The sequence below is a fragment of the Geotrypetes seraphini genome, chromosome 1 (genome assembly GCF_902459505.1).
Source record: "Geotrypetes seraphini chromosome 1, aGeoSer1.1, whole genome shotgun sequence".
In the NCBI taxonomy this organism is placed as follows: Eukaryota; Metazoa; Chordata; class Amphibia; order Gymnophiona; family Dermophiidae; genus Geotrypetes; species Geotrypetes seraphini.
The window spans coordinates 135,028,178-135,047,078 of record NC_047084.1 but is presented as its reverse complement, the minus strand read 5'-3'; the positions used below and the strand labels follow the sequence as shown (position 1 = coordinate 135,047,078).

Here is an 18,901-nt window from a genome sequence, read left to right as displayed (position 1 = left end):
GAGACAACCGACTCTTTGCAAGGTTGACTACCCATCCCAACGACTGCAAAAACTCCACCACCCGAGCCGTGACCCAAGTACTCTCCTGGAACCACTTGGCTCAAATCAACCAGTCGTCCAGATAAGGATGAACAAGAATGCCCTCTTTGTACAACGCCGCCGCGAAGACCACCATTATCTTGGTGAATGTCTGTGGAGCTGTGGCCAGACCAAAGGGAATTGCACAGAACTAATAGTGTTGCGCCAAGATCGCAAAGCGCAGGATGCGATAATGTGAGGTCCAAATAGGAATGTGTAAATAGGCCTCAGTCAGATCGAGAGAGGACAGAAACTCTCCCAGCTGAACCGCCAGAATCACAGACCGCAGAGTTTCCATGCAGAAGGAAGGCACGTGAAGAGCCCTGTTGACCCCCTTCAAATCCAGGATGGGTCGAAAGCTCCCTTCTTTCTTTGGCACCACAAAGTAAATCGAGTACCAACCTGTGCTCCACTCCAGCAGGGGAACTGGAACCACCATGTGAAGTTCCAACAATCTTTGAAAGGCCTGCTGCTTCCATGCCACCTGTGAGGGAGAAACTAGAAAACAGTCTGGCAAGGACCAGAGCATAGAAACATAGAAGATGACGGCAGAAAAGGGCTACAGCCCATCAAGTCTGCCCACTCTGCTTACCCACCCCCTGTCTATGCCCTAATGACCCAATTTCCTTATCTTGACCCTCGTAGGGATCCCACATGGGTATCCCATTTATTCTTAAAGTCTGGCATGCTGTCTGCCTCGATCACCTGCACTGGAAGCTTGTTCCAATGATCAACCACTCTCTCTGTGAAGAAATACTTTCTGGTGTCGCCATGAAATTTTCCGCCCCTGAGTTTGAGCGGGTGCCCTCTTGTGGCCGAGGGTCCCTTGAGAAAGAAAATATCATCTTCCACTTCGACACGTCCCGTGAGGTACTTAAATGTTTCGATCATGTCTCCCCTCTCCCTACGTTCCTCGAGAGTGTAGAGCTGCAATTTGTTCAGTCTCTCTTCATACGAGAGACCCTTAAGCCCCAAGATCATCCTGGTGGCCGTCCGCTGAACTGATTCAATTCTGCGCACATCTTTACTGTAATGTGGCCTCCAGAATTGCACACAGTACTCCAGATGAGGTCTCACCATGGCCCTGTACAACGGCATTATGACTTCAGGCTTTCGGCTGACGAAACTTCTATTGATACAACCCAATATCTGCCTTGCCTTAGATGAAGCCTTCTCCACTTGATTGGCAGTTTTCATGTCTGCACTGATGATTACTCCTAAATCTCGTTCTGCTGAAGTCCTAGTTAAAGTTTCTCCGTTCAATAAGTACGTCCTGCATGGATTTCCGCTTCCGAGGTGCATGACCTTACATTTCTTAGCATTGAAGCCTAGCTGCCAGGTTCAAGACCAACTTTCCAGAACCCACTGATCAGATGTGATGTCTGCCCACTGTGGATAAAAGTCTCTCAACCACCCGGAACCAAGACGGGTGCCGGCAAGGAGTCATTGTGTAGGACGGGCGGCAGGGGACCCAGCGGGGGAGCTACCCGCACCCTGGTGGGCCCCAAGAAAGGACTTCATGCGCTGGAAGAACCTGCCTCTTGAGAGCCCAGGAGACTGAAAAGAAGCAGCCCCTCAACCGGAGCAGAAATGTTAGAAATCATGCCCATGCCCACAAACAGCGCCGCCTCGAGCCAGCAGCCTAGGCCTATCCTCAGGCAAACGAGCCACTTTAGAATCAGTGAGAGTCTGAACCAACTTGTCAAGGTCCTCACCAAACAAGAAAGATCCTTTAAAAGGAAACTTTGTCAACTTAACTTTGGACATCGAATCCACCGACCAAGCATGAAGCCACAAGGTATGGCGTGCTGCCATTCCAAAGGCCAGAGACCTGGCAGAGGTCATACACGGCATCTGAGAGATAAGAAGCACCCAATTCAATTTTGTCAACTGCTTGCCTTAGCAAGTCCCAATTCTCAGATTTATCATCAAGTACATGCTGGGCCCAACGAAAACACGTCCGAGCCACAAGCCTGCCACACATAGCCGCCTGGACCGACAGAGCTGCCACATCAAAACTGTTTAAGGAAGGACTCCAACTTATGCTTCTCTGGGTTCTTCAAGGCCGCACCTCCCTCAACAGGCACAGTATGCCGCTTAGAGATGGCTGAGACCACTGCATCCACTACAGGCGTCTTCACAGTATCCCTATCCCCTTCTGGAATGGGATACTGGCGGGCCATGGAGCAGGCATAGCGAAAATGGGCTTCTGGCACCTGCCACTGAGCGAGCATGATGTTCTGAATATCCTGATGCATAGGAAAAGAGCAGGAAGCAAAGCGAATCCCCCTAAGCAAGGAGTCCACCATACGCGGGGGCTCCGACACTGGGTCCTCAAAGTGCAAAACCGAGGAGACCTGAAGGATTAACTCATGGAGCTCATCCTGCTGAAAAATGCATACCACAGACACATCTTCGCTGGCTGCGGGGTGCTCGAACCCCTCGCCAGCAGAATTCGGCCCCCCAAGAGGATCCTGAAATTCTCCCCAAGGGTCTAAGTCCTCATCAATCACCTTGTGTTCCTCTGGGAAAAAATCCTCATCCCAAAAGACCTTCGGGCGTTTAGATGAGAGAGGAGTAGAGGGGGGCAAAACCACCACTGTGTGGGGCTGCACTGGGGAAGACATTGAGGGTAACCCCCCTCCCCCCGAGACCACCAGAGTGGACACAGAACCTCCTGCCGCCAGCACATAAGCTTTACAAAATGCTAACATAAATTCAGGGGGAAAGACCCCCGGCGGCCCCAAGGGACTCCATGCCCCAGCAGGGGACCCTGACATACCTTGCCCCTGTATTTCCAGAACAGGGGAAGGTCACCTGGGGTAACTGAAATGAATGAGGTTCCCGTCGAAATTGGACCTGAAACCACCAGAATTGGAGCTCCTGTGGGCTGTCATGTCTGAAAAGCCTGGGACTTTCCTAACACTAAGGCCGAGGAACTGACCGACACAAAAAGGGACTCCCCAGCCGAACCGGGGGTAAGGGAATCCTGTGCTCTCTGACTATCAGCGGCTGGGGAACCCCCTGCGTGGGCCTCGGGGGAAACCCAGGCTTCCCCATGATCTAAAGCCGAACCATGAGGCACATGTGGCGGGGTGCCCTGGCCACCAGCATCCACTGCCGACGAGGCTTCCCCACTGCTCCGGCCTGCACAATGCTTGCACAGGCCAGCCACGAGTACCTCGCACCTGGAGCACAAGGAGCACTTTTTCCCTTTGGAAGAGCTCAATGTCCTAAAACCCGCCCTTGCTGTAAAGAAAGTGCCGGTTAGTTGAGGAAAAACACAGGAAAAAAAAGGCAGTTATTTAGGGAAATGAGCGCTTTAGACTGGCACACCTCAGGATTTTATTATTATTTCTTTTTACTTAGTCAGAACAGACTCCATTGCTCTCAAAGCAGGAGGGCTGACCAACCAGGGAGCCAGGCTGCCTGCTGAAGCCCACTACAAAAATATGGGGAGGTGGGGGGAGGGACCCAGCACAAGACCCACCAGGTTTAACACCCTCGAGGTTAGACGGATCCCCAAACAGAACCCGCCCAAGCTCTATCCGGCACAAAAAGGGGAACCAGGAATCCACAAAGTTCCAACAGTGCTAAGAGGGGAGCTGAAAAGCCTTACCACCTGCTATCGGAGACTAAGGGAAACTGGAGTAGCAAGAGGGGCTTGCTATACTGATATACAAGTTTGATCTCAGTCTCCACCTGCTGGTAGCAGTGAGGCATATTACCCATTTGTGAGGACTATACCAGTCTACTAATCCAGTATTTTTCAACTGCTGTTCCGCGGCACACTAGTGTGCCGCGAGATGTTGTCTGGTGTGCTGTACGGTGCAGACACTGATTAGGCCTCAGGCCGGGTCCCGCACGCGCTCCCATGAGACTCCCCCGGTCCCCGCTGCTGTTCAGTTTCGATCTTCTGCTCTGACGCAACCGGAAACAGGAAGTTGCAGCAGAGCAGAAGATTGAACACTGAGCAGCCGCGCGTGCGCGGCTCTTTGGGAAAGTGTGCATGTCGCCGAAAAACAAAACCTACAAACTAAGGTGAGGCGAAGGGAGAGAGTTGGCTAAACAGTAGGATCGATTGGGCAGGCGAGTGGTGGCTGCGGGGACCGTGCGATCGCTCGTGTTCCCGGCTCAAATTGGAAGGAGGGAGTGAAAGGGAATAGGATTCTGGGCCAAGGGGATGAAGACGGAAAGAAAAACCCACAGCAGGAAAGAAAGGGAAGGACAGGCAGGTGAGCCAGATGCTAGAAGCAGGGGGGGGGGAAGAAAGAGGGAAAAAAGCTAGATGGGGTTGAAAAGAAGAGACACACTGGTATGGAAGAGGAAGATAGGGGAAATCTGGACACAGGAAGGTAACAGAAAGAGGGGAAATTATGTGCATGGGGCATAGGGACAGAGACATAAAGGGGACATGCCATGGGGATGGTATATGGACACAAGGGGGGGCAATGACAGATACATAGGGGAGATATTAGAAATGGAGAAAATAGGAGCACAGAAGCGAGATGGTTTGTGGGGATGGGACAGGGACCGAGCTCGCAGGCTCCAGTGGCTTGCACAAATTACATTGTAACGTGCCATGAAAATAAGAGGGAGGAAGGTAGATAGATAAGCCACGTGAGAGGAGCTGAAGGGTAGTAGAAAGGAACAGATGGTAAAGGAGGGAGGGAAGGGTGGTGGTGGAAAGGAATAAGACAGACATTGAAGGAGGGTGGAGAGGAACAGACCCCGAAGGGAAATGTGGAAGACAGAGTGGGAAGAAGACAGATGCCAGACTATGGGGGAGCGGAGGGAAGAAGATGGGTGCTAGACCAATTGGGGGGGGGGTGAAGGGAGAGGCACAGTAACAGCAAATGGAAGACGTAGAGAGAAGACACACAGTGGATGGAAGGAATTCAATGAGAAGATGTGGAAAGCAGAAACCAGACAACAAAGGTAGAAAAAAAAATTATATTTATTTATTTATTTTTTGCTTTAGGATAAAATAGTATATTAGTTGTGTTGATAAAAATTTATAAACAAAGCCCTGCCAGCTGAACATCTCTTTCTCTAGTTCAGCAGCAGGAACTTTGATTTATAAGAAAGGAATAAGCTAAATATTATAGTACTAAGGCTTATATGGATGCAGCGGGGACGGTGACGGGGCGGTGAATGGGATGGCAGTGGCGGTGACGGGGCGGTGAAAGGGATGGCGGTGACGGGACGGTGAAGGGAACGGCGGTGACGGGGCGGTGCAGAGGATGGTGGGCCGGTGACGGGGACAGATTTTTTCCCCGTGTCATTCTCTACTACCAATCCCAGGCCAAGCAGTGGTTTCTCCCATGTCTGCCTCAATAACAGACTATGGACTTTTCCTCCAGGAAATTGTCCAAACCATTTCTAAACCCAGCTATATTAACTTCTGTTACCACATTCCCTGGCAACAAGTTCCACAGCTTAACTATTTTCTGAGTAAAAAAATATTTCCTCCCATTGGTTTTAGAAATATTTCCCTGTAACTTCATTGAGTGTCCCCTTGACGGAGTGAAAAATCGATTTGTTCTACTCCACTCAGGATTTTGTAGATTTCGATCATATCTCCCCTCAGCCGTCTCTTTTCCAAGCTGAAGAGCCCTAATCGTTTTAGTCTTTCCTCATACGAGAGGAGTTCCATCTCCTTTACCATCTTGGTCGCTCTTCTTTGAATCTTTTCTTATTCCGCCTTTTTTTTTTTTTTCCAGATAAGGCAATCCGAACTAAACACAATACTCAAGATTGCACCTTTGAGCATTAGAGGTTTTATAATATTCTTGGGTCTCATTTACCATCCCTTTCCTAATAATTCCTAGCATCCTGTTTTTTTTTTTAGCTGCTGCTACACATTGAGTGGAAAATTTCAGTGTACTACCTATGACAACACCTAGATCTTTTTTTTGGGTGCTGACCCTGTTGACCCCGGAGAACATCTATGAGCATAGGACCTCCCCCATCCCGAGAGGAGTACTCAAGAGTTAAATACGAGTAAGAGATAGGAAAGCATGGTCTAAGAAATTTGTAAGTGTCAGTATGTGATAAGAATATCCCCAAGCAGATGTTGAAAGTTTTCTGAAAGTTGTAATATGGTTTTTATAAAAGGACAAGTATAGGAGACAAAAGAGGACACAGTTGAACTTATATAATAATAATAATAATAATAATAATAATAATACCAGCTTATATACCGCAATACCGTGAAGTTCTATGCGGTTTACAAAGATTAAGCAAAGGTACAAATTGATTGACTTTAAGAGGGGAGGAAGAAAAAGGGTTAATAGAACAGGAAATCCATTTTTGAGGAGATAGTGATCAATAGAACAAGTTAATCGCTATAGAGGGGAGAGAGAAGAGAGGATCAGTTGTCTAGATACTTTAGGAACAGGTGTGTTTTCAGACGTTTCCTAAATTCCTCATAAGTAGTGGAAGAAAGCAATTGTTCTAGGTCGTTACCCCATGATGCTGCTTGGTGCGAGAGAAGATGTTCATGGTGTTTTTTAAGTTTACAACCTCTCACTGGGGGGGAAACGAAGTTGGATGAGGGTGACCGGAAGGGAGTGGTGAAAGAGGAAAAAGAGGTGGCTGGTAGGCTAAACAAGTTCTTCTCGTCGGTCTTTACAATAGAAGACACATCCAGTGTGCCAGAACCGGAAGAAATCTTCAGGGGAGATCAAGAGGGGAAATTATCATGCATGGAGGTAACCCTCGAAGACGTTCTCAGGCAGATAGATAGATTAAAAACTGACAAAGCTCCGGGCCCAGACGGGATCCACCCGAGAATACTGAAAGAGCTCAGAGATGAAACAGCAGAGTTACTGTGGCATATTTGCAACCTGTCCTTGAGAACAGGGGTAATCCCGGAGGACTGGAAGATAGCGAATGTTACACCGATCTTCAAAAAAGGATCGAGAGGCGACCCGGGAAACTACAGACTGGTGAGCTTAACCTCTGTTCCGGGGAAGATGGACGAATTACTGATCAGGGAAGGCATCAATGAGCATATAGGAAAACATAATCTGATGAGATCAAGCCAGCATGGTTTCTGTAAAGGCCGATCATGCCAGACAAATCTACTGCATTTCTTTGAGGGGATAAGTAAACAATTGGACCAAGGTGACCCCGTAGACATCGTATATCTAGATTTCCAAAAAGCCTTCGACAAGGTGCCCCATGAACGCCTACTGAAGAAACTGTGGAGTCACGGGGTGGAAGGGGACGTGCACAGATGGATCAAAAATTGGCTGGCGGGCAGGAAGCAGAGGGTAGGAGTAAAGGGGCACTACTCTGACTGGATAGGGGTCACAAGTGATGTTCCGCAAGGGTCAGTGCTGGGACCACTGCTGTTCAATATATTTATTAATGATCTAGAAACGGGGACGAAGTGCGAAGTTATCATATACAGTGGTACCTCGGTTTACGAGTGCACCAGTTTGCGAGTGTTTTGCAAGACGAGCAAAACATTTGCAAACTTGGTGCTTCATAAACCGAGCTTGCCTCGCTGTATGAGCGCCCCCCCCCCCCCGCGATCCGGCATCCCCCCGCTCGCGTTGCCCCCCCCCTCCACCGCGATCCTACTCCCCCCCCCCTGAGCACGTCAATGACACTTCCTTTACCCGACTTGGCACCAGTGCAGGTGCCCGAAGATCCTCCCTCTTCTGGCGTGGCCTGGGCTGGGCGGTGCGTCGGAGATCCTCCCTCTTCTGGGCTGGGCTGGACTGGCTTTGAGCATTTGCGCATGCTCAAAGCCTTCTGGTCTCGCTCTTTCTGAGATTGAGAGCGAGACCAGAAGGCTTTGAGCATGCGCAAATGCTCAAAGCCAGACCTGCCCAGCCCAGACTAGAAGAGGAAGGATATTCGGGCACCGGCACTGGTGCCAAGTCGGGTAAAGGAAGTGTCACTGACGTGCTCGGGGGGGGGGGGAGTAGGATCGCGGTGGAGGGGGGGCAACGCGAGTGGGGGGAGGATGCCGGTTCACGGGGGGTTGGAATCCGGATCGTGGGGAGGGGTTTGGAACAGCGTCGGATTCCTCAAGGGGGGGAAGAGAATGGAGCAGCGCCGGTAGCCTCGGGGGGGGGGGGGGAGGAGGTGGAACCAATCAAAGCAGTTTCCCTTACTTCCTATGGGGAAACTTGCTTTGATATACGAGTGTTTTGGTTTAAGAGCATGCTTCTAGAACCAATTATGCTCTTAAACCAAGGTACCACTGTATTTAGTTTTGATAGCATATGTAAGTCAGAACATAGCATATGCATGTGTAATCCTGCTCTCACTCACACAGTCTCGGGGCACCAGCTAGCTCTTTGGGTCAAGCAGCTGCAACCAGAGAAAAGTCTGATTTTGAGCTGAGGGCTTAATCCCCACAGTCAGTCTTTACTTAGGGGTCCTTTTAGAAAGCCACACTAGCGGTTTTATCGCACGCACCGGATTAGCGTGGGCTAGCCGGAAATCTACCGCCTGCTCAAAAGGAGGCGGTAACGGCTAGCACGTGCAGCAATCTAGTGCGCGCCATTCTGCGCGTTAAGGCTCTAGCATGGCTTTGTAATAGGAGCCCTTAATTTTTTTGCTAATGAATCAAGCCGAGACTGACAGCAAATTAATAACTCAACTTTACTCAAACTCTTGATTGTAGTTTCCATTTTCAAACTATTTACAATTAGGGGTCCTTTTACAAAGGCGCGCGTTAAACTGCCTGCCGCGCTAGTATCTAACGCCTCCATTGATGAGGCGTTAGGATTTTAGGCTGCCGCGGGGGTTAGCACGTGATGAAATGTCCGTAGCGCGCCTTGATAAAAGGAGCCCTTAGTCTTTTGGTGAGTAAAAAAATTGGTAAAAGCTTTTTAAAGTTCAATCAATTCAAACATTTCCTTCAGAGCATTCTATATCAAGTGGACCAGGGTCCAAGCTCAGCCTCCTCCAAATTTAACATTTTATGATGATGTTCCCTAGGGTTTCAAACAAAAAGCATGCAAAATGTTTGGGCTGGATCTCAATTGGTTCGAGACTTATAGGCACCTTCAAAGCGCCACACTCCATATAATACAAAACAGCCATTGTGTCCAGGGACTGCAGCCCAACAAAACCTGTCAGGTTGGTAGTAAGTTCCTGTGCAAACTTTGCAACCTGATATGAGCTTGCCTCCCTTTTTATGGGCCAGCAAACGATGTGAAAAAAGTTGCAATAAGAAATTTATGGCCTACTTTTGACTCCTCATTGCTCCTGATCTATACTTTGATTTAGGACATAACTGGACCAACAGTCATGGCTCATGGCATTGTCAGTGAGTAAACTGTTTGAAACAATGGTTAATTTAATTGCTAAGGAGGGTGAGATACCTGCAAGCATGGTGATGGGATTAGCCTCTGGCTTCTTTGTCCCATTCAAGCAGGCCATTGTCCTAAGCACCCTCTTAATCAGACATTAACACCTTTTAGCTAGTCATGATTCAATCAGGGAAACTTAAAACATATCAGGGATACTTAACACAGTTTCCCTGCCTTACAGAGTCTATCTGCATTCCCATGCCAGAGTCAGATTGATATAATTTCCCATAGGCCTTCGCTGACATAAGTAATGCCAACTAAAAATGCTGAATGGTAGCGATAGCTAGGCTGACAGGCATATGTCTAGGATTTGCACTAGGGGGCATGCACACGACTGAAGCAAAGATATAATGACCTACCTTCCCCATTGTTTTTATCCTTAAATGTCTCTATTATATTAAAATGTATTTCTATACCTCATCTTACCCATTGTTTTCAAGTTTGTATCGTTATGTCATGTATACTTCGGATACTTTAACGTATGTTAAATTACTATAAATTTATCTAATTTTGTAAATACTGATGTACATCGCCTAGAACTTTGAATAGGCGATTAATCAAATTTTATAATAAACTTGAAATTTGAAAGACATGATGTACATTTTTATGTACATTTTTATGTACATTTATGTACATTTTTATGTACATTTTTGCTATTTTTGGAGTACAAATAACATAAAAAATTAAAAACATGATCCTTACAGGTGTGGGGATACAACAAATAACACTTAATTGGAAGAATTGTTCTAGACTAAATTACAGCTTCTGGTGGAACTCAGTGTGTCATCAGTACAAAATGGTTATTTTAATAGATTTCAGGATGTGTGGGGGCCAATAATAAAATATTATAATGATTAATGTTAATTTATTATTCTTTTTCCTTATGTGATAATTGAAGGAAGGGAGGGGTGGGGGAATTAGGGAGAATTGCAAATATATATTGCATATTTTTAAATGATTAATATACATATGAATTTTATTATTTGTGTATGGGTATGGGAGGGGGTGGGATATAAAGCTTTTAGATACACATTGTGATGGAATTTTCAAGTGATAATGTATTATGATAGTTTGTTTTTAATGTACACTTGATGTATGTATTAAAATGAATAAAGATTTGAAAAAAAAAAAAAAATTAAAAACACCACAATGGAGTTATTTGAAAGAGCATCATTTTTGCAACAAAATTCACTGTTTCATCTTGGACCCAGCCTTGCTTTGGTTAGAATTAAGATCCCAAAAGGCATACATCATTTGCTTGCATGGATACACTATATTACATTTTGGCGCCCTACTGTGCAACATTGAAATTAGAGACATAACAATTTTATTCAATTTGGAAGAGGTGGAGCATGGACATTTTTCCAAATTGATCCACAACATAGAATGACCCTATTCTAAAAGAAGAAGTTAACAAAATACCGTAGTAAAGACTCCAGAAGCTGTAGACCAGGAAAGACAAGGAACCAGTGGAATTGGTTTGGGCCAGTTGGTTACTGCCAAGGAAGCCATCTGTAAAATGCAAGGTCAACAGTTGTAGTTTAAAGTTAACAGGTGGGAAGATTAAGTTCAGAGTCACTTTCTAACATACAAAGCTCTGCTCAATAAGCTGACCTACAGACAGATATGATTTTGATTATTTCCTTAAGAAATAATTGGTTTCCTTTCATATCATTATGCTTGCCCTGATTTTTCTTGGCTTTAAGACCTAGAGCCTTGACTTTGCAAATAACCTTTCTTATTAAGTTTTCACAGATATAGTATGGTAAATTATTTCCGGAGAAAGAATATAAGAATTGCCATCTCCGGATCAGACCCTGGGTCCATCAAGTCCGGTGATCCGCACACGTCTACCCGCCAGGTCTACCCTGGCATAGTTTTAGTCCCCATATCACTGTATTCTTTTCTAGAACCTGAACAACCAGAAGAGGTGATCCAATCACAAAATAATTTGTTATAAGAGTTATTTAAGGAATGTCTTACTATTTTCCACAAGCTGGTGGTGTATAATAGGGTGATTATCCTTATGGATCAGGAATGATTTACAGCTTTGGGCTATATTATTTTCCCTTAAGTGATTTTCCTCCTTCTATTTTGTCTCTTTCTTTTTCGGTAGGATAATGCTAGGAACTTTTTTTTTTCTTTTCTTTGTGATATTATATTGTATTGCCTCTTCTTTTATGCCATATGACTCTCTATTGATGTGGTTAACTGCTTGTATTAAGCTGAAAAAGAAAAAGCTGTCCTACAATCTCACAAAAGTCTAGAGATGGTTTATGAAATATCTTGCATGCTTTGATTGCCATTTGTTTACAAAAAAAAAAGTATATGGTATGTTCCCTCCTGAGCTGCTTCAAGGAGATAATAAGTTAGTATATATAATGATGAGTAGCACTGATCAAACATTAAATGATTAAAATGATGGATGTTTATACTTATTTTGTGTTATGCTTGTATGAATGCTTAGATGACTCTGGGAGTCCTTACAGACAGCTCCTGAAGATGCTTAACTACGAAACACAGCTTTGTGTTGGGTTACACTGCATATTATATGTAGAAGAACCTTTATGAGATTGTGGAACATTCAATCAATGTTTAAGGATCAACATGGGATCTGGAGTTAATGAACACATTGATATCTAGCAGTTTTTGGAAAAGGAACTAATGATATATGATGAATAAGGACAACTCATCCCCTTGTCCATCCCCTCTCTTGTAAATTTCCCCCAAAGTCTCTACCACTCTTGTAATTTTGTCTTCAAAGTCTCAATCATGTAAACAGCTCCCTAAATTGTAATTTTCCTGGAAATGTCCAGTTATCTTCTTTTGTAATCCGCCTAGAACTGCAAGGTACTGGCGGAATAGAAGTCACTAATGTAATGTAATGTAACTGCAGGTTTGAGGATGTAATGAATGGCGTTTAGTGTTTGAATGTTTGTTCTCTCTTGTGTAATTTTGTATATATAGTTATTGAAGCAATTTTATAATGATTATGAAAGTATTTTCTGTAACAAGGTGGTAAACCAAGAGTTTAACAACATATTTTAATGTTAAACTGTCTTGAGTATAATAGCTTCCTTGTGGAGTTAGAGGCTAAAATTATATGACACAAGTCATGCTTTGAGATTTAACCATTAACTCATTTATTGAGAGAAAACAATTGTTTGCCAATTAGATCTAGTTTAGTTTCAGTTATTAATGATTGTCTTAAAGTATGGATTAAATACCCAGCTTACTTGTTTATTCACATGTTCACCTTCTTTTATTTTAAGACCATCTAATCTGAATTTAAGAATGAATCCTTCTCCACTGACTCAGACATTAAATGGCTTGTAGTTTTCAGATCTCCACAATTATGAAATTCACTGTATTGTCTTTGAGCACTTTCGTGCCTCCTTTTTGTACCTTTATGTTCAATAAATTTTTATTGAATTTTCAAAATACAGTGGTACCTTGGATTACGAGCATTATCCGTTCCAGGAGCATGCTCTTAATCCATAATTCTCGTATATCAAAGCAAGTTTCCCCATAGGAAGTAAGGGAAACTTGCTTTGATATGTTCCCACCCCCACCTTCCCCCCCGAGGCCAGCAGCGCTGCTCCCCCCCCACGAGAACCGGCATTGCTCCCCCCGAAGGCCCCCCTCGCGAACTGGCACCCTCCTCCCCCCGCCGCCATCGTGCACCCCCCCCCCCCCGCTGCGACCTGAGATCCCCCAACCCACCCAAACCCTCTTCTTACTTCCAGTTTAGCCTCCGCATCGGCACCAGCATGTCCTGTGCCCGAAAATCTGCTTCCTGTGCCGGGCCTTGAGCATGCGCGCATGCTCAAGGCCCGGCATAGGAAGCAGATTTTCGGGCACAGGACATGCTGGTGCCGATGCTACACTGGAAGTAAGAAGAGGGTTCGGGTGGGTTGGGGGATCTCAGGTTGCAGCGGGGGGGTGCCAGTTCGCGGGGGGGGGGCACTCGTACAGCGAGGCAAGCTCGGTTTACGAGGCACCAAGTTTGCGAATGTTTTGCTCATCTTGCAAAACACTCGCAAACCGGTTTACTCGTAAACTGAGGTACCACTGTGCATGTACAGAAAAGAAACAATCAGGGCCACGTGTGTTCTTCCTGCACAACAACCCAACCCCCCACTCTTCCCTAGCCCAAACCAGATTACATAGTCGACAAGTAGCTGCGGGCTCTAGAAAGCATATTGTCCCAAACAGGCAACCAAATCTACAAAAAAATGCCGCCATGCGGCAGTCGAGACTCTTTTAATATCCAAACACTCCACACCGCAGGTTACTGAGCAAGATGAGTTCTATAGGATTAGGTAACACATTGACGAAATGGGTTGGGAGCTGGCTTGGAGGTAGGCTCCAAAGGGTGGTGGTGAATGGCACCCCCTCCGAAATGACGGAGGTGATTAGTGGAGTACCACAGGGCTCAGTCTTGGGCCCAATCCTATTCAACATCTTTATAAGAGACTTGGCAGAAGGGCTTCGAGGTAAAATAACATTATTCGCCGATGACGCCAAACTGAGTAATGTAGTGGGCAAATGCACAACAGACGAAGATTCAGTGCCCGACAACATGATGCACGACCTACTCCTACTGGAGCGATGGTCTAGGACATGGCAACTCAACTTCAATGCCAAAAAATGCAAAGTTATGCACCTGGGCAGCCAGAATCCATGCAAGTCTTATACCCTTAATGGCGAGATCCTAGCAAAAACGGTAGCAGAACGAGACTTGGGGGTAATCGTCAGTGAGGACATGAAGTCTGCCAATCAAGTGGAGCAGGCTTCGTCCAAGGCAAGACAAATCATGGGCTGCATACGAAGGGGTTTCGTCAGTCGTAAGGCGGAAGTCATTATGCCATTGTATAGATCCATGGTGAGGCCCCACCTGGAATACTGTGTGCAATTCTGGAGGCCGCATTATCGCAAGGATGTGCTGAGGCTGGAGTCGGTGCAAAGAATGGCCACCCGGATGGTCTCGGGACTCAAGGATCTACCATACGAAAAGCGGCTTGACAAATTACAGCTATACTCGCTCGAGGAGCGCAGAGAGAGGGGGGACATGATCGAGACGTTCAAGTATCTTACGGGCTGCATCGAGGCGGAGGAAGATATCTTCTTTTTCAAGGGTCCCACGACAACAAGAGGGCATCCGTTGAAAATCAGGGGCGGGAAACTACGAGGTGACACCAGGAAATTCTTTTTCACTGAAAGAGTGGTTGATCGCTGGAATAGTCTTCCATTACAGGTGATTGAGGCCAGCAGCGTGCCTGATTTTAAGGCCAAATGGGATCGGCACATGGGATCTATTCACAGGGCAAAGGTAGGGGAGGGACATTAAGGTGGGCAGACTAGATGGGTCGTGGGCCCTTATCTGCCGTCTATTTCTATGTTTCTATATAACAAAACAGAATATTTCATTTTCCCACTATATCACAGAAGGAGGGACAATTTTGTCTCCACGTTCTCAAAATACATTTGAGGGCCAAAAGGAACAACCACTCAAGCAAGCGATTAGTAGCATTCTTCGTACCCAAAGAAAGAAAATTGGAAAATAGCAAAACATCAGCCTGACAAAGCGATCGCTTATTCAAAAGCCGAGAGAGATGATCCACAATATGTGTCCAAAAGCACTGTATGATAGTACAAGCCCAAAAAATATGATACAATGTGGCCTGTAGACCGACACTTAGGACAAAGTGAGGATATGGCGATTCCCACCCAAAATGCATGCTAAGGAGCCACATAGAACCATAGCAAAAACTTATACAATGGAACCTCGGTTTGCGAGTAAAGCAGTTTACGAGTGTTTTGCAAGACGAGCAAAACACTCAGCAAACTTTCATCTCGCAAACCGAGCACTGCCCCGATAAACGAGCACTTACACAGCAGGAAGCACCACTTCAGAGAGATTCCTCTTCCGGCCGTCGGATGCCTTACGCATATTGGAGAGCCTCTATCTGAGCTTACGCAGCTGAGTGCCGTCCCATCTGCATGTTGCTGACACGCACAATGTCAATCATCGACGTTGTGCCTGTCATATGCAACGTGCAGGTGGGACGGCACTCGACTGCGTAGACTCAGATACAGGCTCTCCAACATGCGGAAGGCACCCGACGTGGAAGGCTGGCCGGCGGACGGAAGAGTCATCCCTACAAAGCGGCACTGCGGGGTTCTCCAGACATTAGAAGCATCCCCCTGAAGCGGCACTGCGGGGTTCTTCAGCGGATGGCGGACAGAGGAGACGGCTCTGCAGCACCCGGCAGAAATAGACCCCTGCGCCATCTTTTGCATTCTGGAATGAATCGTCTACGTTGCTACTATTTTCTATGGAGCACTTTGCTTTGATATACGAGTACTTTGGATTACGAGCATGCTTCTGGAACGAATTATGCTCGTAAACCAAGGTACCACTGTATTGTAATTCCTGCAAATCAGAAGATCTGATGAGAGTACATATGTTCTTCAACAGCAGGCGTAAGGCCTCTCTGGTAACTACCGAGGCGCCACCAGTTTCCGCATTTCAAGCTGTTGCTATCCTCTCACAGTCAAAGACAGAACCAAATTATTCAAGCTCACTTGATAAAAAGAAATATTGGCCTTAGTGGTTCTGGACAAAGAAAAAGTGCCACCACTAAATCCACAGAATCCTCATTCACAAACTCTTATAGGTCCTTTTACTAAGGTGCGTTAGCCGTTTTAGTGCCTAAGTAAGAAAGGTTATTTGGATAAGGTGATAAGTCAAGCTGAGCAGGAGTCCTCCACCCACAGTCTCACCAATAGAGGGTGCTGTTTTACTGTCACATTTTTCAATTGTGAGGGACAGGCAAGTTCTGCAGGACTCCAGGGAACATACCTGTCCTTAGCGACTGAAAATATTCCACCCCCTAGTGGTAGCAATGCAGCTGGAGGACACCTGCTCAGCTTAGAGGGAACACTTAATTCCCCACCCTCTTAGGTTCTTGGAGACACTCAACCTCTCAATCTTATGTGCAAGTTTGGCTTCTCTTTGAGGAGTGGTGTTCCACAGGTGGCGTGGTTCCCCTTCGCGGATCTCTGCCTCACATCTTAAGAGTTCTTGCAGGATGGCCTGGACTGGAGCTTTGCCCTGGTCCTCCCTCAGGGTGCAGATTGCAGCTTTATCTTCTTTTTGGGGTCTGTTACATGGTCAGCATTTGGCCTCTTCTTTGGATGTGATTCGATTCTTGAGAGTGGCAAAATTTCTCCAGCCTCCAGTTCCGTCCTCAGATCTCAATCTGGTTCTTTCCGTGCTGGTTCATCCTTCGTCTGAGCCTCTCGGCTCCAGAAACATAGAAACATGATGGCAGATAAAGTCCAAATGGCCCATCTTGTCTGCTCATCTGCAGTAACCATTATCTCTTTCTCTCTCTGAGAGATCCCACGTGCCTATCCCAGGCCCTCTTGAATTCACAGTCTCTGTCTCCACCAGGGCTGTGTAGTCAGAGTCGAGGAGTTGGAGACAATTTTGGGTACTGACGTCGGAGTCATGGGTACCAGAAACTGAGCAGTTGGAGTCGAAGGATTTATCTACCAACTCCATAGCCTGCCAGGCCTTAGATGTTTCTTTTGATTATGCCCCTCTATGCATTTTACAGTACTTATAGCTGAAAGTGCACAGTTCAACAAGGGACAAATACATTACATAAACATTAAGGCAACGAGCTTCCTAAGAAAGAAAACCATGTTTATAATTTAGATCCTTTTACTCTCACGAAAGTCTCTAGCTTTGGGCCTCATTCAATTCAGGGATAGTTATATCTTAAAAGGCCACATTTCCAATACCAAGGATCCCAATAATCTTTTATACAAATTTGAGGTAAAGTATACAGTGCAATGGGTTTTGGCTGCATGCAATTTCTGAAGTGTAACCCTACTTTAAGCTCAATATGTAAGGATATGATAAGCTGACTTGAGTAAATGTGTTTAAGCCTACAAGACATGTTCTCAGTTTTAGCCTAGAAAACAGAAATAAACAATTATGGTTTTGGGTAAAGCAGATTTTTGCAAACTCACATGTCCTCCCATGGATATTCCAGTTAGTCCTAGAGGTCCATAGCCCTCTCTCTCCAACCAATGCAAAAGGGCAGCTGATTCCAAAACAAGAGCTCCTCCCATCACAAACAAATCAGAGACATTTTTCAGACTTGATCTCCTTTCCTCCCCCAATACAAAAGAGAAAAAGTATTTATCATGCAGAACATGTCACTAGATACAGAATATTTCTTAAAAAGCTGTAAATACTATTGAAAACCCACTTTTAAATATCCTTAGCACACTGGGCAGCATTTTCAGGAGTCCAGAAATATATACAGTACGTCTATGTTAATTCCAAATAAGAATATCCAAAAAGCCAACTCACTACCCAGTCAGATAAGCAGGTATACAGAACTGCTCTGCCTAGAACAGCATAGAATTAATAGTCATTCCAAAGTTATTTACTTTTAGTGGCACTTCTGACTATATTTCTAGTTGAATTCTGACTTTCTATCACAGGCTACTCAATTTGAGCCAAGGTCCAGAATCCTCAGCTGTCAAACAATATCGCTCCCATGGTAGTGGGGGTCAAGGGCATTGGCGGCGGACTGCCCTGGGCACTGTCTTGGTAAGCCGGCAGGAGCATGCTGTCTGCACTGCTGCCTAGGCCCGCCCCACGGTTCATAGTCAGTCGCGCGCGAGACACCAGCGCGCCGACAATAGAGGGCAAACAATTCAGCGCAAGACACCAGCGCGCCGCGGGAAAACTTAGTTTTAAAGAGCTCCAAAGCGGGGTGTGAGTGGGGAACCCCCCCTCACTTTACTGCATAGTGTTCGCACTGCTGTTGGGGGGGGGGTTGGAACCCTCCATTATAGAGAAAATGGAACTTTTTCTGATTTTGGGGAGGGAAGTTCACAGTTTTCTCCTAAAGTGGGGGGTTGCACCCCCCACACCCCCTATCGGAGCTCTTTAAAACTAAGTTTTCCTGCGGCACGCTGGTGTCTTGCGCTGAATTGTTAGCGCTCGATTGTCGGCGCGCTGGTGTCTGGCGTGCGATTGTCCCATCACCTACCCCACTTTCAGAATGACTGCAGGGAAGGGAGGACAGGGTGCAGAGCCTGGCAGGGAAGGGGGGAAAGGGTGCAGAGCCTGGCAAGGAAGGGGGGACAGGGTGCAGAGCCTGGCAGGGAAGGGGGGAAAGGGTGCAGAGCCTGGCAAGGAAGGGGGGACAGGGTGCAGAGCCTGGCAAGGAAGGGGGGGACAGGGTGCAGAGCCTGGCAAGGAAGGGGGGACAGGGTGCAGAGCCTGGCAGGGAAGGGGGGACAGGGTGCAGAGCCTGGCAGGGAAGGGGGGGACAGGGTGCAGAGCCTGGCAGGGAAGGGGGGGACAGGGTGCAGAGCCTGGCAAGGAAGGGGGGACAGGGTGCAGAGCCTGGCAAGGAAGGGGGGACAGGGTGCAGAGCCTGGCAAGGAAGGGGGGACAG

At 46.4% G+C, this 18,901-nt stretch overlaps 1 protein-coding gene across 5 annotated transcripts in view; it reads right to left on the bottom strand.

The window, feature by feature from the left end:
• Positions 1 to 18,901, bottom strand: part of ABHD18 (abhydrolase domain containing 18) — a 128,329-nt gene that overhangs the window by 40,289 nt on the left and 69,139 nt on the right. For all 5 annotated transcript variants that reach the window (XM_033939008.1, XM_033939039.1, XM_033939029.1 and 2 more), the window contains exons 8-9: positions 17,457 to 17,595; positions 10,836 to 10,925 (exon numbers count right to left, since the gene is read on the bottom strand). In XM_033939008.1, the coding sequence (XP_033794899.1) occupies positions 10,836 to 10,925; positions 17,457 to 17,595 (229 nt within the window). The remainder of the gene's footprint in view (positions 1 to 10,835; positions 10,926 to 17,456; positions 17,596 to 18,901) is intronic.